The sequence below is a fragment of the Carettochelys insculpta genome, chromosome 9 (assembly GCF_033958435.1).
Source record: "Carettochelys insculpta isolate YL-2023 chromosome 9, ASM3395843v1, whole genome shotgun sequence".
NCBI classification, from domain to species: domain Eukaryota; kingdom Metazoa; phylum Chordata; order Testudines; family Carettochelyidae; genus Carettochelys; species Carettochelys insculpta.
In genome coordinates this window covers 24,527,586-24,551,501 of record NC_134145.1, presented here as the reverse complement: position 1 = coordinate 24,551,501, position 23,916 = coordinate 24,527,586, and the positions used below count along the sequence as shown (strand labels likewise).

Below are 23,916 nucleotides of genomic sequence, written 5' to 3'. Positions count from 1 at the left end.
AAAAAAAAGTGTTAGAAAAATCAAGGTAACTAACAAGCATTCACTGTCCTGCTGTAGAAACATAATTATTTTCACAGAGGGATTGGTAGTGGCAGGGTATAGTACTGACCTTGTCTGGCAACCTCATGTTAAAAGTGGCATCTGCCTTGTCTCTGCTTAGGATTTTACAGTGATGTAGTTATTGCACATTTGTGATCTCACTTTAAAAAAAAAAAGCTTTGTCTCAATCAAAATGCAGTCTAAGTGTGTGGGTGGATGCAGGGGTTGGTGGTATTGAGAAGAGCAAGGATGATACAACTGAACTGAACTCAAGTGGTGATTTGTGGTCATTTGCCTGAAGTCCCAACCGTTCCTCAGCACAGCTGCTAAGCAATGTAAGCTTTTATGAGATAAGAGGCATGGTCCTTTCATGGGTTGGTAACTGATTAAAAGATAGGAAACAAAGGGTAGAAATAAATGGTATGTTTTCACAATGGAGAGAAGTAACTAATAGTGTCCTGCATGGGTCTGTACTGAGACCAGTCCTGTTCAACATATCCCCAAAGGCTCTGGAGAATACAGATAAACATTGAGGTGGCAACATTTGCAGATGACACAGAACTGATCAAGATGGTTTGAACAGGAACAACAATTACGGGCCCTTTTATAAGGACTCTTTTACATATTTTGATGTTTTATCTAACTCTTAATTTCCCCACCCCACACCCTCCTGCTGTCCCTCTGCTCTTCTGATTTCCCAACCTCAGTAACAATTATTCTGATTTGTCAAGCTCGATAACAATTTTTGGATTTCTGTGCTTTATATATTGAGTCTGTTCTGGTAGGGCTATGATCTGATGAAGTGGGTCTGTCTCATGAAAGCTCATCACCCAATAAATTATTTTGTTAGTCTTTAAAGTGCTATATGCTAAAGTGCTTTTTTGTATGGATAGAATACAGACTAACGTGGCTATCTCTCTGTCAAATGTTCAACATGAGTGAAACTGATTCATACCAATGGATAGCCTGAGCAATTGGCCTTTTTGTGGGGAACTAAGATGGATCTTACATCCCCCCTCTGAAGCTGAAGCATGCCACAGGAGATGTGCTGCTGTAGTTGTTATTGCAACCTCTTACTGGAATAGTGTTTGATTCTCTTCCCAGTTTCTTGGGAAGATCCTGGGCAGTGCTCTCACTTAGAAGCTTCTTCTCTGTCTCGTCAGTGTTATATGTGACAGCCACAAAAATTGTGCTCAAAATGCACAAAAATGCATGATTTTGTGGAAGGAGAGTGACAAACAATAATGCAATATCTTAAAATCAAATTTATTTAGCTCCTCGCTGGGGTTTTAAAAAAAGATTGTTTCTTTCTGAAAGCCAGCTGTGAGTAATTTCAGTCTAGTGGTTTAAATAGTTAGATTTGTCATCCATTAATAGAAGACATTATGAAAATCTTGTTTGTTTTCGTGGGTCTTTAGATACTGCTACTTCTTGATGTGAAACACAGCTCTCCTGTATGTAGAATGAAAATTGTTACAAAACAGAATAAAACTAAGATTGTATAAAATTTGAAGCAGCAGCCATGTGTTTCTGTGAAGTATATCACTGAGCATTTAGTTAGTGCTAAACAAATAATACCATTACAGTAACAAATTGTGCTAATCAAGTCAGTATCTGCACTTAGAGAAGTTATTGTAATTGCAATAATATAATTAGTCAAGGAAAACATTTTAACTCATAGTTAAATTCCAAAACAACACTCTAAAATTACCACAGGTGCCAACATGGATACTAATGGACGACAGCAGTAGCCTTCCTGCTAACATTAATATGTAGTGTTTTTGTGTGTATACATGTTTCACGTGTATTTTAAAATCTCACACAAAGTATTAAATGTACATGTAACCTGATGCACTTGTATATTTAAAATTCATTTTTCTAATAGTATGGAATTAGTAATTTTTGTCTGTTGTTGTTGCTAGATCATCTTGCAGTCTACAAGAACATTGCACAAAGTAGTGGAGTTAATGGGTTCATAACAGCCTCAGCTCAGAATTTCCTTGATCTTGAGGCTGGAGTCTTGTGTAGTGCAGTTTTGTGAACTGATTTGTAACTAAATCTGTCATGTGCAGGGCCCACATTCTCTTTATGCCAGTTTAATTTAAAACCCACTTCTTCAAGGCCTGTGGGAAGGCTTTATAATGGGGGTTGGGAAAAATCACCACTAAGCTATATTCACTTATTCTTTTCCCAGCATGATACACCTTCTGTTTGAGTTTTTAAGCAATTTTAGGCAGCAGCCATCTGTTTCTGTGAAGTATATAATTGAGCATTTTGTTAGTGCTAAACAAATAATACCATTACAGTCACAAACAAAAAGCTTTATGTGGTAATGTTGCAATGGTGACAGAGTTCCCTGAGGAAACAGGGTATTATCTAAGAAACTCTTACTTATACTCCAGGCAATTTTCTAAGTTTTGTAAAATCTTGTTTAATGAGTGTAGCCCTGTATGGATACAAAATTTATATTTTCAGCTGATCCATGATCAGCAAACATAGTCAGCAGATACAACATGGATATCTGCAGATTTGCAGGGCTCTAATAATGGGTCATGTTTGTTGGTTCCATAATTTACAATTTTTCTTTTCTCATATTAAAATAGAATATTTGAACCTGTTATGCTCTGTTTTCCCAAGTCACATTGTCCTGATGCTGGCAGATGATATGGCATGTAATCCCAGGAATCCCAAACCAGCAACTGTATTTAGCCACAAAAACATGGAGCTGAATGTTTATGGTGATGATGTGGAAGTGGATTACAGAAGCTATGAGGTAACAGTGCTTTGTTTAGCTAATCAGATTTTCTGTAGTGTTGCTTTAAAGCCTGATCCAAATTCTGTTGAAGTCAGGGAAGACTTTCCATTCACTTCACTGGATTTTGGATCAGGCATTTATTCTCAGTTGATACGTAACAGAAAATTCTTACTGAGTCTGATAACTTGTTACGAGTTTGTAGTTCTTTAACCAGTTAGAATTTATTATTATACATTGGTTATTTTAAAGAAAATGTCCATTCCCAGGCCTGTAGTTGCAGCTGAGAGTAGTGGCTAGGAGACTATGGACATAGCTGACTATATTAACATTATAAACATTTTACTGGGTTTTCCATTTTGTTTAAGTAGTATAGATTGTATGATTGGCTAAACTGCTAACGTTTTCTTGAGCTTTGACATTAAGCAGGTGTATGTTTTGCACTTTGCAGGTTCAACATCGTTTTAAATTTTTTTTTCTCCAAATAAAGCATGTCCTTTATGTAACCCATTTCTAGCCACTTTATAGCAACTGGTAAAAGGAAATATCTACAGCACTTTACTACATTCTCATTTTCAGAAAACACATTTGACTGCAGATTTTTTTTCTAAGTTTTTATTGGACTGACTTAATTTAGATTTCAGTTGCAGAATTTTAACTAGTTCCACCTAATAAAATGATTTATAAAGCAAATGTATATTTTACGGAAACAAATTAAACGCTGTACTGTGTTTCCTGTTAGAATTTACAGAAGATGATGTGCTCTGTAATTTGAAGTCCTAAGGGCATAAAGCACGTATTAGAAGATTATCATAACGCAAACCCCACCCCCAAAAACCCAACTGTCAGGAGTCTGAATTGGTTGATAGCATTTCATACTGTTGTAAATCTGCATTCAGAACAAGTAGTTCTAATGTTTAATCAAATGTTTTATGGTTGCTGTCCAGATGGACTACATCTGATCTTTTAGATATTTGTGCCACAGGAATTTTTCCTTGCTGAGTTGCACAGAGAATATAAGCCTTGCACGATTTATTAACATTTTTCCATGGTAACACATACTAATGTTGCAGTGTTTTGTGAATGCATAAGTAGCATTTACGGAGTAAATATACACACTACACTGTGACAGGTGTTTGAATCAATGAGGATGTATTAAAACATTATGATGGTCATAAATGTATATGTGATGAAATAGTTTTTAAATATATTAAAGGAACAGTTTGATTTTAATGGGATGATAAAAAGAGCTGTAATTGGTGAGCAGTAGCATAGTAAAACCATATTTTATTGTGTCATTAATTTCTGGAACCCAGTCCAGTAGTGGTTAATAGATATCCCTTATGTTGTTTAGAAATGTCTTCATTTTAATGGGTTTTTTTTGTGTTTGTAGGTTACTGTTGAGAATTTCTTGCGTGTATTAACAGGGAGAATCCCCCCAAGCACACCTCGATCCAAGCGCCTACTTTCTGATGATAGAAGCAATATTCTTATTTATATGACAGGTAATTGTGGAATTTGTTGTTTTTTGTTGTGCATTAGCAAACTGAAATCTCATGAGGATGCCAAATAACTGTGAAAATTTAGTATATGGATTCATATGAGTTTGAGCAAAAATCCATTATTGGTAGTATTAAAAACAATTCATGAAAAGTTCTGATAACTGATTTCTACACCACATAAAAATTTGGCTTTTGTATTCCACATTGCCCTGGGCATATGGTACAGAGAGCCTAATTTGGGATGATTCTGTAAGTTATAAAAATCATTATTATGTAAAGAGCTTTTGCATAAATAATAATCAAGGAAGCATCTTTAGAGTAGTATCTGTCAATTTATGAATGAATAGATGTAGTCCAGATTAAACCATATTAACCTAACGTCCTCATTATCCTAACATCATGTCTTGTCATCATGCCAGAGAGAGACTGCATTTGTGTTTTTCTTGGCCTTTTAGAAAGCATGTTTGTGTGTATGGTTCTCCTATCTTTAACATACATGCTTATTAACCTTGTTAATTCTTCTACAAGGTCATGGTGGAAATGGTTTCTTGAAATTTCAGGATTCTGAAGAGATCACTAATGTAGAACTTGCTGATGCCTTTGAACAAATGTGGCAGAAGAGAAGGTAAAAATTTATAATTTAGAGATTAAATGCTGCATGTCACCAACAGGTGTAAAACTTAACTTGTAACTTTCCATTTGATTTTTGTGAAAACAGCACTCTCTTCTAGTGAAAGGTAGAAAAACTAATTATTTTTATTCTGAATGTGGTTTAAAAATGCAAAAAATTACCATCACACCAGCGGTATTATTTGTGGCACGTGTGCTGCTAAATAAATAGCTGTTGTCTTTTAAGTTGTCTGAAGCTCCCATTTTTAGAAGAGAAGGAAATCCGTTATAATTGTCAGACGCTCAACGTATGTATCTGTATCTTACTAATCATAAAGGCATCTGAAATGTTCAGCCAATTGGATTTCTATTAAATACCTTAGTAACTATGCAGTGAAGCGTATGAATGAAGACATGGTCTAGAGAAAGACAAATGTGAAAGCTGGTTTATTTCTTTCAGATACAACGAATTGCTGTTTATTATTGATACTTGCCAAGGAGCATCCATGTATGAACGATTTTATTCTCCAAATATAATGGCCTTGGCTAGTAGCCAAGTTGGAGAAGATTCACTTTCAGTAAGTGTGAATTCAGTTGGGTTCTTGGAGCGAACATGTAGGGGTCCTGTTGGGGTAGGGTACTTGTAGCTAGGATTAGGGTTCCTATAGTTAGGGCTTCCTGTCATAGGCTTAGGGTTCCTCTGAGTAAGATAGTTGGAGGTATGACAAAGGATTTTTTGAAAAGCACCCAAAGGCTTTATGAACACATCACGTTAACTTTCAGTGGCACTTGTGCTGCTAAAGTTTCTTGGCACTTCTGAAAATCTCCTACTTAACTGCTTAACAATATAAAGAGAATTTAATCAATAAAGTATCACTCATTTAATGTTGGATGGACTTTTCATATTGTTGTGTTGTACTGTTCAAAAGGGTGGGAATGTCGTTGCCCACCTCTAATTTGAGTGAATCATACAATTCATACGTAAAATAATTAAAAATCTTAATAAATAAATTTTTCTGCAAGGAAACAGAGAATAGAAATTTTGATTTATAGTACGATGGGTAGCATGCTTGAAGTGGGACACTAGTTCTCTTCTCTCTAAACCTGCAAGTGGCTTAAGTTTAATCTTTCTGACTTTAGACTGTCGCTGTTTGTAAAACCATCCTGTTCTGGAGATGTTTGATATTTACATGCAGTGAGAAACATGGCCGTAGTAGGTACTTAACCTCAAAATCAGGCTCTACTCATGTACCTGTTGCAGCTGGACATTGACTCTCTGGTGTGTCAAAGGACTGTCTTCACTCATGCTCCTTCTCATGAGAGTGGGAGGATCCTGTCTGAATTCTGCACAGATGCTTAACCAGAGGAAGAGAGTCCCTGCAACTAGGGAAAGACAGGACTAATCAGAATTTAGTCTAAAAGGTGAAGATAATATATATGGTACAGACTGCGTAAATCAATGAGTTTTTTTAGGGTTATTTTTTGGCATACATCTTTTAATTTGACTCAGTAAAGGTAATTCACAGGTTTGACACATACAATGTTCCTGTTTTGCTCTGTTCTCATCATCTCATTCCTATAGAATGTTCTAAGTACATATATTTTTATTTTTAAGCATCAGCCTGATCTTGGGATTGGAGTTCACCTTATGGATAGGTACACATTTTATGTCTTGGAGTTCTTGGAAGAAATTCACCCAGCCAGCCAGACCAATATGAATGACCTAGTAAGTAGCATATGATATTCATTAGTTTGCTAACTACTCCTATGTTAAAACCAGTCCATTTGGGCAGTGAGAACTCTGCAACATTTTTTGTTTCCCTTTAGCTCAAAAAAGGGGTTTTAAAAATGTTTTTGCTCTTATTTATTAAAAATTATTATGTACATTTTAGAGATGTGAGTCTCCTGTTTGAAATTTTTCCTTGGATTGTTTAGGGGAAAAAAAGGTTTTAGTGAAAAGTGTCTCATATGAGTTATCGCTGCATCCCAAGGAACTGATCCCACTGGGCAACAGTCACTTTTCACATAGGAAAAGGCCATCATTGGTATTTGCTTTGGAGAGGCAATTTGTGGGGGATGGATATCTCAGTGGTTTGAGCATTGCCCTGCTAAACCCAGGGTTGTGAGTTCAATCCTTGAGGAGGCAATTCAGGGATTGGGGCAAATAGATGTCAGGGTTGGTGGTTGGTCCTGCCAAGAGGGCAGGGGACTGGGCTAGATGACCTCCCAAGGTCCCTTCCAGTTCTAGGAGACGTGTGTATGTGTATGCTGTAATCCCCACCCTACATTCAGAAACACAAGTAGAGCCCCATTGACTTCAGTGCATCTCAACATAGGTGCAGGAGTCAATCTGCACAACTTTAGCTATAAGGTCTGCAACTTTATTTGGTCTTGAGTAAATATAATAATTGCCAAATACAATCCAACAAAAAAATCTCTTGGTGAAGTTTAATGAAAATGACTTTGAAGAGTTGCATATATTCCCTCTTAGATACCATAAGTTGAAAAAAACAACTACATTTCAGTAGCTCTCTAAGCCCGTCGAACTTGAACAGGTCAAACATTTATTTTTTAATGGTAATGCATTGTGCTTTTGTGACTTGTTGCAGTAAATACTGTCGTGCTGTGTCAAAGACTTAAGAGCCACCATTGACCGCACACATTAAATCTCCATTTCAGTAAAGGGAGCAGCTGTTCAAATATTTTATGTCAATGTCTGTGGAGGCTGGTGTCAGCCTTGCTGCTAGATGAGGTATAGTAGATTTCATACAAAACAGCCCACGCTCACAGGTTATGTCATGACATAGAATTGATTCAGTGACTAATATGCTGATATTTTACTATTAAGAGGATGAAAATCCATTTTATGACATCATATTCTAATTTATGGTGGGGCGGGGAGAATCTTAGAAAAAAATTTGTGTCACAGGGATTAAGCAGGTTTTCTGCTGATAACGTACATAGTTTAAAAAACATTATTTGAATGAATTTGGCTGGAATTCACAAACTGTGATGAGAGAAATTGTCTTGTAAAAAGATAGAGTACTAGAAATTCACTAGCAGTTCAAAGTGTATAAATAACCACCTGGAAAATGGTATTAACTAGTTAGAAATATTAATCCGGAACTTGTTGAGATAGCAAACCTGTATATCCTCTGTCCTTTCCCTTGCTTTAATGACTTGTAAAAATGTTGTCAACCATTAAAATAACAAAAGAGTCTTATGTATTCTTTATTTTTAATCATAATTGTATGGATCTTTCACCGGCCAAATTCCAGTTATTCAGCAATACACTAAAATAGTACAGCAAACCCGATAGCAGCATAATATACCCAGATATTATTTGAGGGATAAGTAGACTTGAATCACTGTCAACAAAAATTGTGAAAACATAAATGTGTGTTAGGGGTTGCACTCAGAATACACTATATTACCTTTACACATAATGTGAATGGATTTCATGGAGTCAGACTTCCAGTTGTAGAAGTCAAATTCCATGAGGCCTTTAAAAACTGACATTATGCAAATTCAGTGTAGCCGATATTAAATAGTTAACAGACAGAGGTCTGTTAATCAAAAGTAACTGTAGAGAGCCAATCATCACCCAAATGACGTAGTTCTAGTGAGGTATCCAGAGCCTATTGGCCCAGTGGAATTTAGTATTTTTGTCTAATCTGGGGAAAAAAACATAAAATCATTGTTGGTAAAGTTTGTAGATGATGATCAAATTGCTGGAGTGACAAATGCCAACAGTTCTACATTAGCAGATCAGTCTCCATCCAAGTGATTAGAATTTGAACATATGATTTTAATGTAGTCAAATATAAGATCAGACATCTAGAAGCAAGGCATTTAGGTCAGGGGAACTGAAACCTGGAAAGCTGATCACTCTGGAAAAGGCTTGGGGTCATGGTAGTTAATTGACTGATTGTGAGCTCTTGAAAAATTGCTGTGATTGAGGGCTAATGTGATTCTTGGCTGTAGAATCAGGGGATTATACAGTAGAAATAGTGAGGCTGCATAGGTGAGACAATTACTAGAATAATATGTCAATTCTAAAAGCATGTTGAAAAATTGAAAAGAGCTAGAAGGAATAGCTATGGAAGGCTTGCTTTGCAATGAAAGGGGCAGGAAGCTCGATCAGTTTATCTTACTAAGTTAAGAGGTGACTTGAACAGAGCCTAGAAATACCCAACTTTTTTCCTACTGGGGCCAATGACCCACAGAAAGAATCAGTTGGGGGCCTCACACAGCCCCTTGAGGGGCATGTTTAGGCTCAAGGCTTCTCCTGAGCTACAGGAATGGGACAAAAATGACGGTTCAGGGGCAGGTGGGGGCTCTGAGCTTGGGCAGGAGCTTGAAGTACAATAGAAGGTGAAGGCTCTGGCTAGGAGGGTGGGTTCTGGGGTGGAGCTTAGCATAAGGAGTTTGAGATACAGGAAGTAACTCTGGGTTGAGACTCAGGAGTTTGGAGTATGGGAGGGGGCTGAGGGTTGGTGACGTAGGATGGAGTGCAGGCTCGGGTTAGGGTGAGACCAAGGATGGGAACAAGATTTTGGTGTGTAGGAGGATATTCTGACCTGTTGTAGGGAAGATAGAGGAGAGGGCTTGGGGTGTTTTTTCTAGCTGGGCAGCACTTATTTCAGGCAGCTCACAGCTGGCAATGCAGTGGGGCTAAGGCAGGTTCCTCTTCTATCCAGCCTGGCTCCACACTGTTCTGGAAGTGGCTGCTGCTGCCATGTACAGCTCCTAGACCAGGGTGGGGAACACTCAGCCCGTGTTGCGGATGCAGACCATAAGTCGCCTGGATCTGGACCCCAAGGCTCAGGGCTCCCTTCCACAGCATCCAGCCCACAGCAGATGAGGGGTGGGGAGTCCTGAGCCTTGTGGGCTGGCTCAGGCAAGCTGGGGACAGGTCTGACTCTCAGGCTCTGCCAGAGGGCAGTGGGGAGGTAGGAAGCAGCTCTGCATGACACCGCTGCCACTCACTGCCATTCCTGAAGGGAAAGGGGAGGAGGAGTGGCAGCTGCAGTTTCCCAGAGGCTTTATTCTGCTGCTCTGATTGGCTGGAATTCTGGGCAATCAGAACAGAGGAGGGCAATGCCTCGGAACAATGAGGAGAGAGTACAGAGCTATGTGTGTCCAGGGGTGCTGCCCAGGTAAGCTGCATCCCCATCAACAGATAGCTTCTATACCTTTCCCCCAACCGGATCCTCATGCCATCGCCTCCTGCATCCTTCCTCCCGCCCAGACCCTCTACTCTCCCACTCTCACCCCCTCCTCACCCCCTTCCTGCACCCTACCTCCCGCCCTGACTCACCACCCCAGCCCTCTGCTGCACCCCCATCCTGCCCACCTCTCTCATGTACCCCCCTCCTTTTCAGATTCCCGCACCCAGCCTGCATCTGTACCCCCTTGCTGCCCCGGTTCCCCACCTGTAAGCCCACTTCTGCACACCACTGCTGTCCAGACTACCCATTCCCAGACCACTCCTTCACCCTCCCACTTGCCTAGACCTTCCAATTCCTAGCTTCTTCCTGCACCCTCCCACCCAGACCTCACACCCTAAGTCCACTTCCTGGCAGCCCCCTCCCACACCGAACCCCTCATTTTTAGCCCACCTCAGAGACTAGAGGGGCCCATAATATGTTCTTGCCCTACCCCACCCCCCCGCCCCCAGGCTCTGGGGCTGGTGTGTGAGGGGAATGATTTTGGTTTTCAGTCAGAGACTGCATCATTGAGATTTTTTGCTTCTCACTCGTGTGGCCCCAGGCCAATTTGTCTGTGAGTCAGTGGCTCCTGACCCAGAAAGGTTCTCCACCCTTGTCCTAGAAGTAGGGGCCTACAGGCTTTGAAAACTACATGTCCACACTGGCGCCACTGTGGTATCTATTGACTCTAGTTGCTGGCTAATGGGAGCTATGGAACCAGAACTGGGGGTGGAAGCAGCACATGGAGGTTCTCTAGTCATTCCTCCACCTGTGATCCTCAGAGATATGCCAGCCAACTGGTGCTCATGGCTCCAGCCCCTTCAAATCCATCAGTCCATTGACCCCCCCTGACTCCCAAGCAGACCATGAAATGAATCCCTATAGTGGCAGGGCAGATGTGCTCCACCATCAGAAGGCAAGAGGCAGTGGTTGCCATTTTGTGCTTATGTAGCAAGCAGTTTAAATGGGATCGAGTTTATCCATGCTTTTCTTTTAGTTTCTGGTAAATTATTGGACAGGTTTATACAATACCTACTTATATGACGGGGCAGGTATACATTACTTACTTATGTGCATATTAGTAGTTGGTCAAATGGACATTCCTATGCCCTCCAATATGATGATTTTTTTTAAATACAAGGAATCTGCATAATACAGATGTGAAAGCTCTTCATTTTAAGGTATTGCCTATTCTGATATACTATTGCCTAACAGTGTAATTGTTTTATTTCTGAAATTGAATATTCTAGATTTAAAAAAAAATTAAATCATGCTTCCTCTTGGAAGGGTTTTAAATCCTATTAGTTTTGTTCTAAAAACAGCCATAATTGCTTGTTTAAAACTATATACTGTATATAATTGATCTGAACTGTCAAACAGATACTTTGCTTGTATTATCAAATCCAAGGAATCTGATATATGTACAATGCATAAGTAACTTACTTTTGCAGCCTGTGCAGATGGTTGCTCCTTAATCGTTTTTCCTGTAGCAATAAATGTTGCTGTTATGATACTAAAGGTCTTGCTGAAACTTTTAACTTCTGATAAAATCTTTCTCTACAAAGGCTGAATATAAAATAAAGAGGAAAAGCTAAGTTATATGTTGATATTTAATTTAAATGTTCAGTCTCTAAATTCTTTAATTCTTTCTCTGCTTGTAACAGATAAACAGCAGGTTACAGGTTGTTTGTTTATAACTCAGTTCTGTGTTTTTGTAGAAAATCTAGACTGTGTTAGGCAGGATCGTTTGAAAATAGTGACTAAACCAACAACAAATAAACCAGTCTCCTAATTATGGGTGCAAGTATATGCATTTGGATGGGGATATTCTTGCCATGGGAAGATTTCAGCATTGATTGTGTTGTTAATTGCAGTTGTGTTGGCTTGTTGACCTGAGCTGGTAGACTACTGGTGGTTGTGGATTCCATGTGCTACCTTTCAATGAATTTTATCCAGTTATTCCTAATGTGTAAACTTTTCAGGAAGCAGTATAGCTAGCAGCTTTAAGATGTTTCTATACCTTGTAACAAGGTCACCAACCTTTCTGAGGCAGAGTGCTGAAATTCGACCTTTTGACATCCGTGAGCTCTCCGAGTGCTGGTGTTACTTGTTAAAGTCACTCATATGCCTGCTTAAAACAACTTTATTAATAAATACAAATGCAGAGCCTTACCATTTAGTTTAATGGTTGGTCTTGCTTTGCCTTGGCGAGTTTTGCCTTGGTGAGCCTCCCTCCTCCACCCCACCCAACTTCACTCTACTCTTTGGGGGCTAAAGCCCTGTGCTGTGGAGGCAGGTCTGCCTCCCCAGGCAGGCAAAGCTTCCCTCCCTCCCAGTGGGGCTGGCTGTGACCCCTCCCCCGAGGGCTGTGGTCCACAGGTCTGAGGCGGTCATCAGCTGGCAGAAAGGGTTGGCCAGGCCCCTCTTCCCCCAGCCAAAAACCAGCTGCAGACCCTCATCCACCAAGTGGGGCCCTGCATCCCCCAGCATCTCGCTGACTTGAGGGCCGATCTCCCCCTCTCAGATGGGGCTTGTCATGGGTGGCTGCTGTGCACACCTGGTCCGTAATGGGGTCCTGTGGTTGGGACTATGGCCTTGGCACCATGCTCCAGCAGGGGCCCTATTGTGGGGCTCTGGCTCCAGCTCCATGCTGCTACAGAGGTCCTGCAGCTGGGGCTCTATCCGTGGCCCCACGGTCTAGCAGTGGCCCCGTGGCTCACACTCTGGCCTGGCTCCGTGCTACCCTGCTGCATGGCGGCCGTGTGAGGAGTGGGGCTGCACTCCCACTGGCATGCTGCCCACAATGGGCTCATGTGCCACTTGTTGCCAACCCCTGCCCTATAATATTCAGAGCAACCATTCTTCTTAAAACAGCTCCCCATCAGACTCACTCAAGCTCTTGGCACCGTAATGCTGTAGAGCAGGCGTGTCCAACCCGCAGCCCGCATGCAACCGTGGACAGCTAGTAATGCGGCCCCACAAGATCGTAAACTTTTAACACTATTATGTGATTTATATACATTAACTATATTATATATTTTATATGCGGCGCAAGACAATTCCTCTTCGCTCAATGCAGCCCAGGCAAGCCAAAAGGTTGGACACCCATGCTGTAGAGCATAAGGTCTTCATACTTGCTCTGCTTTTCTCCACCCCTTTCCCAACCTTCCTGCCCATCTGCACACTTTGTCCTCACACTGCTATCTGTGCTGCATGTTACTGAAGCAGAAAGGGGAACCTTCTGGCTTTTTAGATCCCAGTGCCATGCTGTAGCCCAGTCAACAGTTTGGCCCATAATCTACACTTCTGGGTATTTCAGCTTATGCTATTTATCATATTATTATGCTTATTTTTCCTTACCCCCATTCTTAGCTATTTATTTATTTAGGACGTTTTAATAGGATTGAAAATCCTTACCATGTAAATATCAGAGACAAAGCAATAACCGTTCGCTAAACAACAGCAGTGAGCTTCTATTTATAGAACTATACGGTAATATATTCATCATATATTGCTCTGTTAACCAGATTGTTACTACAGGGTTGAGCATCTTTGTACATGACATTCTGCTTCTGGTGATATTTATTAAATTGAGTGAAACCTCAGGTTATGCATATCTATCAACTGTCACTACACTTTTCATGTGCAAATTTTTAAAAGTAATTTTATCTTCTGTTCTCCCTAGTACAATCAAATATTTTTGATTGGAAATAGTTTGCCACTCTTCCCATCCATACTCTGTATAAAACTGTATTTTTTCCTCACTGACCACCTTTTTTAGTGTTTAGTAAGTTCATTATAAATAGATACTATAAAAATAACTGTACTTCTAGGCAGGTTCTTTTAAATAGATAATTGTTATTGGCATACTTGATGTTTTAAATTCCTAAATACTTAGTATCTAGTCTTAATTATTTTTCTGATCATATTTATCTATAGCATCACTATATTTTATGCAGAAGTGAGTGTTTTCAATTTTGGAGAATGTAAAGAATTATGAATATAAATTAATTCTGAGCTGCATTTAGCTGTGTTGCCCCTTGAGCGCCTGGAGCAGGTGCACTTCATGGGATGACTGACATTCCACAAAATGCCAGGTGACTAAGGAGCATCTCCCCATGTTGTGTTCAATCCGTACAGCTGAGAACTGCAATAGACAGCATTTATTGCTGATAAAGATTAAGCCCACTGCTAACTAAGAGATGGGAGTTGTCCATTTTTCTGGCTTACATTGTAACCTTAGTCTCTGACCTACTTGAGTAAATTTTCTAAACTAAATTCATGTTCTCCAAGTTAGAGGAAAAACCTGAATCTATGTCTATACATTGTCATCCCAAAGAAAATACGCTGCGTAGAAATGCATCCGGTGAGAAGGCCTTGGGAGGGTAGTGCTCAGCTTCTCAGCTTAAGGAGCATAGAACTCTTCAGGGGTTGAGAGCAGTGTTCTCTCTATTTTTTCTATCCATTGGGCAGAATAAATTTTATGTCCACCAAGGGATGTGTGGATGTGTACCACTGTAGAAACACATGCTGCCCACTTGGGGGTTGCTGTGGGTGCCCTACTAATTGGCTGGACAGCACCTGAAACTGTCCTGGACAGGCACCCAAGCACACAGCTTACAGGAAACACTGGTTGAGCATAAGGATGAAGGGAAAAGTCCAAAAGGGGTAGAACAATCATGTGCCTGGATGTTTCAGGTGGACTTTTGTTATCCTGACTGAGCTAAAAGGTGACCTGGCTGGAGGGCTAGATCATGCAAAATATGGACAGAAATAGATCATTGCATAGCCAAAATACAGATAAATGGAGGTGCTCGAGGTGAAGAGCTTCTGAAATACTATATTGTTACATCAGGGAGTGCTGCAGGAGTGAGTTGAACCACTTCTTGTTCCATTGGAAAGGGAAAAGCCTGGGGCTGAAATTGAACAAGAGTCAGTCACTAGGGTTTGTTGCAAAAGGTAGAGTGAAGAATTGGGAGCACTTTAATGAGTTTTTTTTGGGCATCTAGCTTGTGTTATGCCTTTCATCTCTACATTAAAGAGCTCTGTCGTCGTCATTATCATCAGCCGTGGGCACAGCACCCGTTGGTGTCTGCCTCTCTCACTATTCCTTTCAATCTTTCCCTGTCCAGTGCAGAGTGGCTCAGTTTCTGTACAATAGCTCCACACCAATCTACTATATCATCTACCCATTCTCTGTGGGGTCTGCCTCTCCTATTAGAACTGTCCATTATGCCGAATACCAGGGTCTTGATTTTTTCGTTCGTCATTCATTCTGCAAATATGCCCAAATAGTTGTAGTTTTCGTTTTATAACCTTCTGCAGCAGGTTCTCTTTTGGCTGTACCTTTCTATATAATTCCTCATTGCTGACTTTTGCATCCATCCTATTCTCAGAATCTTTCTATATAACAACTCCTTTCGAATGCCAGTATTCCTCTTTTTGAATCTTTTGTGATCGCACATTTTCAAGATGCTCAGCTTCGTTCCTAAGCTAATCGCTTTGCTTTTCCAGATCTTATCCATCGCCTTCAAACTTGCTCTTGCTTTCGCTATTCTAGTTGCTATTTCCTTCTTATAGTCTAGATCCTATGTTATGTTGCTCCCCATATATGTGAACTTCTCTACATTTTCTAGTTCGACACCATCTACACGGATCTTCCTTCCTTTTTCCTTATCTCCAAATACCATTGTTTTTGTTCTACCAATGTTCATAATCAGTCTGTACCGCTTCCCTTCTTTATTTAGTACCTATACTGCTTTTGCTAGCTTCACCTCATGTTCCTCAGTGATAACTGTACCATCCACAAACCTCAGGTTGTTAATTCTTTTCTTGTGCAGATATACCTTCTACCTGTTCCTTGATCTTGTCCATCACTCTCTCCAGATACATGATGAAAATACGTGGCGATATTGGATCTCCTTGTCTCATGCCTCTACTTGTTTTAAAGCAACTTCCCAACTCCCTGCATGTTCTCACTGCTGCCTGCTATTTTCTTTACAAAAACATGCTTTTATGTGGCAATCATTTCATCTGTCTCGTTTTTAATAAACTAAGCTTATTAAGCTCCTGAAGTCTCACAGTAACACTTGCTTTTCTAGACCTCTGATCTTTTTTGTGCTGCTTCTTTCCAACATGTCCCTTTTTTCACCAGCTTATTGAAAATGGGGAGCTTGTAACTGGATACAGTTTTACAGTGCTGGTCTCACCAATGCTGCGTTTACAGTGGTAAAATCACCTCCTTACATCTACCTACCATTCCTGTGTTCTTCCAGAGATCACATTAATCCTTTTAGCTTCCTTCCCTCCCTCATTAGCTGAATTATCAATAAGATCGTTTTAAACTTAATTTAAAGTTGATGGCATGATTTTAAGCGTGATGGAATGTAACAGGATTAGGCTCAAGTGATATACTTAAGAATTCTGGCTTTCTGCATTCTCCCAACATTAATTTTAAATAATTATTTGCATATTGATGCTTTGCTTGGCAGTTAATGAGTATATCAAAGTAAGCTAGCCATACACCTAACACTTAATAATAATAATAATAATAATAATAATAATAATAGCATTTTGCAACCATAATTTCTTTTAGCATTCCTAATGCTTCCAACTTCATATGCAAGACTGATATCAATCCTAAAGCAACAGAAAGTGCTTATACTATCTGTGTTTAACAAAGTAAAACTCTTCTCGTGGTTTGAAACCTGAATTTCATTATAGTAGATAAAGGTAAAAATTGGTGCAATGGATTGAAATAAAATCTGTAATTATGGAAGCAAAATACGCTGTTCAGGTTAGCAGGTCAATGAAGTAATTGAATTGGTAATTACTTATCTTCTGCAGTTACCTTAACTTTAACCCTTTCTGGAGCAAACTGGTTATTTTTTGTTAGTCAGTATATATATTTTAGTGGGACTCACACACCCTGACATAGGTATGTTAGCAGGATGGAGTAAGGTACACTGAGTTAGGTAGAGAAGGGATGCTCTCAGAGTTGCAGACTGCTTCCTGGGAAATTTCTGAAGGCCCTGCAGCTGCGACAACACCCTTTGCTCTGGTCTTATGATAAAAGCCCAGTTGACCCCGAAGGAGGATGCTCTTGGGTTTTTCAAAATGCATGTTTTAATATCTCTCTCATGTACACATTTTCTCAGATTCAATTATATCTTAGAATGTACCCACTGAAAGTCGAAGGGCTTTTTAAAGTTAGCAATTCATAGTAATAAAATGCAAGAATTTGTCGTGACTGATTTACTAGTAAGAGCAGATCACTGGGCTTTCAGATAAAAGAACTGTTGTCATGGTGTGCCTTTAGTTAACATAAAGAAGAATTAGTAAGCAGCTTTTGCTCTGAGGGCTTTGAAGCTATTTGCAACAGAGTCAACTTCAATCAGAAACTTTTGGTTCTAGGTTTGAAATTGTGTTGGAAACTAACAGATAAAAGTGATGGTTGAGGTGCTTTGAAAAGTCATTGATAGTTTCCTGAATCATTTCCATGCCTCCATTTTTGATGGTGTTGACATAGCAAAAATCTAATGTTACAGTTACTCAATGTTTTATAATATTCTTAGCTGGTGCAGTGGCTTGATGGCATAGCTGCATTATAGAAAACATATGCCCTGAATAATACATGAATTAAAAATACCAATATTATGGATACTCATGGGCTATAAAGATTTAGATTTGTAAGGTTGTGATTATTGAGGAGCCAAGAGTGAAAAAAAGTGAGTGATTCATTAAGAAGTTGTGATTGTAAGGTAGACGCAGAGGAAATCTCATATATACACTTATCTGAAGGCTTACAGCCAAACTCATCCACATGCCAACCTTTGTGGCCAGTGTGTGCTTCCCCAGCTCCAGAGCTGCTAATGCTGGTTAAGAACAACCGTAGAAAACTAGACTTTTCTCATGCTTCAGATCATTTTCCTGTGCCAGTATACAGTGAAGTTGGAACACTAAACAAGAGGTTGCCTGTAAGAAAAGGCAGAATACTTTGAAGAATGGTAGGAATTCAAAGTTGATGAGTTAATAAAGAGATGGGGAATAGCATAATTCAGTAAGTCCCATGCCTAAAAACACAGATGTAATCCATCTCATTGAAAAGGTTGAAATGTTACTGTTTTTATGTATGTGCATTCACATTAATATACTGATTAATAACATTTTTACATTCTACATACTTATTTTTGTACACATGCCAAAAGGATTTTTTATATGATCAAAACCAAAATTTCCATTGGTTTGGATTACATTAGACAGGTGGCAGGGCTGCTAATTGTAGGGACCAAACGTGGGACCAAACGTAAAAAGTTTGCTCACCTCTGGTGTGGGGAATGATCTTGGATTGTGTTTGTTGTTCCTTCTGGGGTTTGGAGGATTGTAATTTGGGTACCTGGCCCAACAGTAAGAATTATAGCCAGTAATGATGCATGTTTAATTTATGGTCAAGTTGCTTCTCAGGGACTGGGTAGTAACCACCATCCTTTGCGAGTAGACTTTAAGAAAGATTGGGTGTTCCCATATACCTAAGTGAGATTTGGGGATTCCATAGTGCAGTATTTTGAATGGGACTATAGTCCTGGTTAGATCATGGGTTTAAGAGGGCTTTTTACAGTTTTAGAAAAAAGGTACATGTCTAGATCTGAAAAAATATGTTTACAGAATTACAAAAAGGAGTGGGTGGGAGGGAGAAGACAGACAGTTATGATGCTATCGTCCCCTTTCGTGCCCCTGCTTTTAGAGGTTGCTAGAACCATATGTCTGTAGTATTTATTTAATAAACTTGTCATTTACAGCTCCTGAGGGTTTCAAGTTTAGTTTATCTCTACTGATGCCTACCTACCCTCAGCAGATTTGTTACTTTGTTCTTTCCTCAGTGTCTGTGCCCCTTTCAGGAATGTCAGTGTTGCATTTTGAAATTCAGCATAGCAGTGAAACTGATATGTGTGAACTGCAGATACACATATACTAATTTAAAATAGGTCTAAATTACTTATATATACTTCATAGTTAATTTACAAACTGTAGTAGAAGAAAAACTGTTGGGATTTTGGCTTCTCTGGACCTGTGGCAGGATTCCAAATTCTTGCTTTATTTTTACAATCTTTTTAATTAGCTGCTGAGTGGAGTTTCCAAGAGTGTGCAAGCACTAACCTAGCTAGCCTCACTTGCCTCCCTTTGATCAATCTGACAACTCTACATTGAAAAATAGCTTGTCCTGATGAATGGCTTGTTTTTTCCAAGGAGAAATCCTCTTTAATATTAATTTGTCATTAACATTAATGGGAGTTACATGCACATAAGGCACAGAAGAGATTTTTCCAATGCATAATCGTGACTAAACACCACTTCCTAATTCTTTTCTAAGTGTGGATAAAGTTGCATGTGTTACCGATACCAGTGACATCAAAGCTGATTTGTTGTTTAGTTGTGGACTCTCCTTTCCCAACAAAGTTCTGGCAGACACCTACAGAGACTAATTTAAAGAATGAATGTGAGAGGGAAAATGTAAATATCCTTTTATGTTCAGTTTCAGGTGTGCCCTAGAAGCTTGTGTGTTTCTACACCTGGACACCGAACTGATCTTTTTCAGCGAGATCCTGAGAATGTTCTGATAACAGACTTCTTTGGCAGTGTACGAAAGGTGGAAATTACAACAGAGACTGTTGCTCTGGATCCTAACTTAATTGGCTTGGAAACCAGGTATACTTTTTTTGTCAGTTTTGGTTTATATACCTTCACGTAGTACAAATAGAGGACATACACTGTAGCTTATTCACCTGCTTAATTTCTACCGGATATGAATTTTGAGCATGCAGAATGTTGTAGTAAGTAAGTAACAGAGAGGTAGCCTGTACTCCAACAAAACAAAACAAAACAGGAGAAATGTAGCACTTTAAAGACTAACAGAATGGTTTATTCGGTGATGAGCTTTTGTGGGACAGACCCGCTTCATCAGATCAATCTCATTTACAATACAGACTGACATTTATAAGTACAGAGGACAAAAAAAATGCAACAAAAACTGACAAATCAAGTACATAGGACTGAAGGAGGGGAATGAGGGGTAGGGGGATGTTAATTGTCTTGCCTGAGATAATTACAAGCATCAAAGGAAGGGAAGCAGTCCTTGTAATGCGGGAGGTAATTGATGCCTCTGTTCATACCACGTGTTAATGTGTCAAATTTGAAGATGAATTTCAACTCTCAGATTTTTCGCTCTAATCTGTTTTTAAATTCTTTTTGCTCTAGGACACAAATTCTCAGGTCTTTAATAGAATGGCCTACTCTGTTGACGTGTTCACTGACTGGCTTATGTGTATTGAGTTTCTTGATGGTTGCTTTGTGTCCATTTATTCTCTGGCAAAGGTTTTGCCCAGTATGTCCAATGTATATAGTGGCAGGGCACTGTAGGCACATAATGGCATATATAATATTGCTGGAAGTGCACGAGAATGTGCCTTTGATCTTATAACTAACATGGTTAGGTTCAGTGATGGTATCTCCAGAATAAATATATGGACAAGGATGGCAGCACCGTTTGTTGCAAGGAGAAGTTCCAGGATTAGTATTACTATGATGTACCCTGTGATTGCTGGTGAGAATCTTTCTCAGGTTAGGAGGTTGTCTGTGGGAAAGGACAGGCCTGTCACCTAGGGCCTTCTGGAGTGTAGCATCCTGATCCAGAATAGGTTGTAGGTTTTTAAAGGTGCATTGCAGGGGTTTGATTTGGGAACTATAGCTGATGACAAGTGATGTTCTGTTATTGATCTTCTTGGGCTTGTCTTGAAGTTGCTGGTTTTTGGGTTTTTGTCTGGCCCTGTCAGTTTCTTTTTTTTCGCTTCTCCTGGTGTGTAACTCAGATTTATGAATGTTTGGTAGAGATCTTGTAGTTTTTGGTATCTGTCAATAGGATCAGAGCGGATGTGATTTTTATCTGAGGGCTTGACTATAAACAATGGATTGTGGTGTGTGCTGGCTGGAAGCTGGCATCATGTAGGTAAGTGTAGCAGTCAGTGGGTTTCTGGTAGAGAGTGGTGTCGATGTGGCCATCAGTGATTTGTACTGTGGTATCCAGGAAATGTATTTCTCGTGTGGAATAGTCAAGGCTGAGATTGATGTTAGGATGCAGGTTGTTAAAACCTCTGTGGAGTTCTTCCAGAGTTTCTTTACCGTGGGTCCAAATAATAAAGATGTCATCTATATAGCATAAGTAAAGGAGGCGTAACGGGACAAGAGCTAAGGAATTGTTGTTCTAAGTCTGCCATAAAAATGTTAGCATACTGTGGGGCCATCCAAGTGCACCTAGCAGTGCTGCTAATCTGGAGGTATAAATTGTCCCCAAATTGGAAATTTTTCTCACTCTCAGTTATTTCCAATTTGGGGACAACGTATCCCTCCAGATTAGCAGCCCTTCTAGGGGCACTCACATGACCCCACAGTATGCTAGCATTTTCATAGCCGACTTAGAACAACTGTTCCTTAGCTCTCTCATCCCCTGCTACCCCTCATTTACTTATGCTACATTGATGACATTTTTATCAATAAGACCTTTGTTTTTCCATCTATCTTTGTTCTTCCATCTAGCCACCTGGGCAATTGGAATTCTCCCCATGGCCATCTGTCTAGTCTAAGGTTACATAACACAAAGTGGTTTTAGCAGATGAGAGAATCCTGCTGTAAGAAATGTGATAGCTGACATAATGCTGCTGCATTTTGGCATTCAACAGCAGCTTTTTATCATGGAAGCCCAGTCTGCATTGCTCTTGGCTGGGGTGAGAAAATATCCATGTTTGTCTTGATAAAATTGTGAAGGATTCAGGATTCTCTTGAAAGATGCAAAATCCTCTCCATGCTAACATGCATCAACAACATTTTATCCCTCCTTCTGGGGGAAATATGATTGTTTTTCTTTTTTTAAGGTTAATTTTCCATTGAAAACCCAAGAGGATTGCCTTTTGTGTCTTCTGATATGATAATTTTTTTGAAAGTAGAGCTTTTAAATCTTCAGAAGGAACCATTGATAAGTGTTCCTCAATAAGCAATAATTCTTGGGATTTTGAGCTCAAAAGTACACACTCCTTAATGATACATGCTATGTGCGGATACATGAGGTTATTCAAGATGGACTGAGGTTCTTCAGGAGTTGTCAGCCAGTTGATAGTGTATTTTCGCTCTTCAGTATGTTAAAAGCAGGACTTCTAGTTTTCAGTTTAAATTGGTAATTTGAGTAAAAATTTCCATATCTAAGGCTCTAGAAAATTCTTTGTTACGTGTGTAATTTTAGTCACTGCACTTCCAGACATTACTTTGACCTAGTTTCTAGCTAGTTTCATGCAGCAAAGTAATGGATGGCTGATAATTACATTTGAGGCAAGCTGAAAAGTGCCTGGAAAATGAGGGTTTGGAGATAAATACTTATTTGTTGAAAAATTCTCACCTCTCTAAATTATGTTCCAAAAATATTGTCAAAGAGCAATATATGACCATCAGCAAAAGCCTTTTAACAATCCAGTTTTCACTTTTCTTATTAGAAACTCTTGTTGAATAGGCCACAGACTTTTCATTGCCTCATATTATTGCTGGTAAACTATACATTTTGTCTTCTGAGATGGAGTATCAAGTAGCTTGTCCCACACCCTTGCCACGTTTCCTAATGGATACCTTGGCTTTTTTTCTGGAAACACTTGTGCCTTGGAGTAGTTTTACTTGTCAAAATAGTTTACTGGATTTTAATGAATATACTTATGTTAGTTAGGCATAAGCACTTATTGGGTTGGACTCCACTGATAATCATTTTGATGGATTCTTTTTTTCTGATAAGATTAAGCAGGGTATTAGGTTCATTGTGTTTCTGGTACTCTGTTGCCATCTGTTGGGAGCACATACAAGATGATTGATTTGTATTATAGAACTTCCTTCTTGTATCTGCCTTTGTGTTACAGCCCTTTGTAAAATGATCTGAGAACATAACATGATGCCATCTGTCAGGAAGAAAAGTGAACCTGGTTATAGATCATTACATATAAGAATATAAATATTTTGTGATTCATCATTTTTCTTAGGAATCCATTTGTACAGTATTGCTTATGGTGTAAAATATTGCCTCGTATTATGGAAAGGGAGAATGGATAGTTGTCTTTGAAAGTTTGAGGGAAGGTTAATAACTGTTCTTTTTTGGGGGGGGGATTGGTAGAGGAATTAAAACTCACTGAATGCTAAACAGTGTAATTTTTAGTAATATAATTACATGTTGCTTTCATGCTCCATTTGCCCTCTGTATTTTGCATTGAACTACCAACCATAACCTAAGCTAATCCCCAAACTTCTGTAGTGCTTCTTCTAATTTATATTCTTAAGGTTATGGTAGTTTTTTCCTCTTATAATTGGAAGCAATATTGAGAAAATCATAAATGTTTGGTGCTTGAAAGGGAATAAAACAGAACTCCTTGGATTTCCAATTTTTGCACAATATAAAAGGTAGGTTCTGGGACCTCTTTACCAATCAGGTACAGTAAATATTTTTTTAATCTTGAAGAAGTACTGGCATGATTATGGAACTATTTTGATGACCAGCACTTATGCTGAGCTGGTGTGTATGACTATATACCTGTTGATGTTATCTACTTATCCAGACAAAGGAAGGTTACCTAGATGAGATTCTGTGGCCTTTATGTCATAGGAGGTTATATTAGATGACCACAGTGGTTCCTTGTGGTCTGAAAAAATCTGAGTTTTGGTGTTGGCTTGTAGGTCAGTTAAGGGACAAACTACTAGTAGTAACAGGTAAGTGAGTTCTGTA

At 39.4% G+C, this 23,916-nt stretch overlaps 1 protein-coding gene across 1 annotated transcript in view; it reads left to right on the top strand.

Moving 5' to 3' along the window:
- PIGK (phosphatidylinositol glycan anchor biosynthesis class K) overlaps nucleotides 1–23,916 on the top strand; it is a 143,098-nt gene that overhangs the window by 7,952 nt on the left and 111,230 nt on the right. The window contains exons 4-9 of the mRNA XM_075002854.1: nucleotides 2,677–2,812; nucleotides 4,185–4,296; nucleotides 4,822–4,918; nucleotides 5,363–5,480; nucleotides 6,518–6,628; nucleotides 19,645–19,817. Coding sequence (XP_074858955.1) covers nucleotides 2,677–2,812; nucleotides 4,185–4,296; nucleotides 4,822–4,918; nucleotides 5,363–5,480; nucleotides 6,518–6,628; nucleotides 19,645–19,817 — 747 coding nt within the window. The remainder of the gene's footprint in view (nucleotides 1–2,676; nucleotides 2,813–4,184; nucleotides 4,297–4,821; nucleotides 4,919–5,362; nucleotides 5,481–6,517; nucleotides 6,629–19,644; nucleotides 19,818–23,916) is intronic.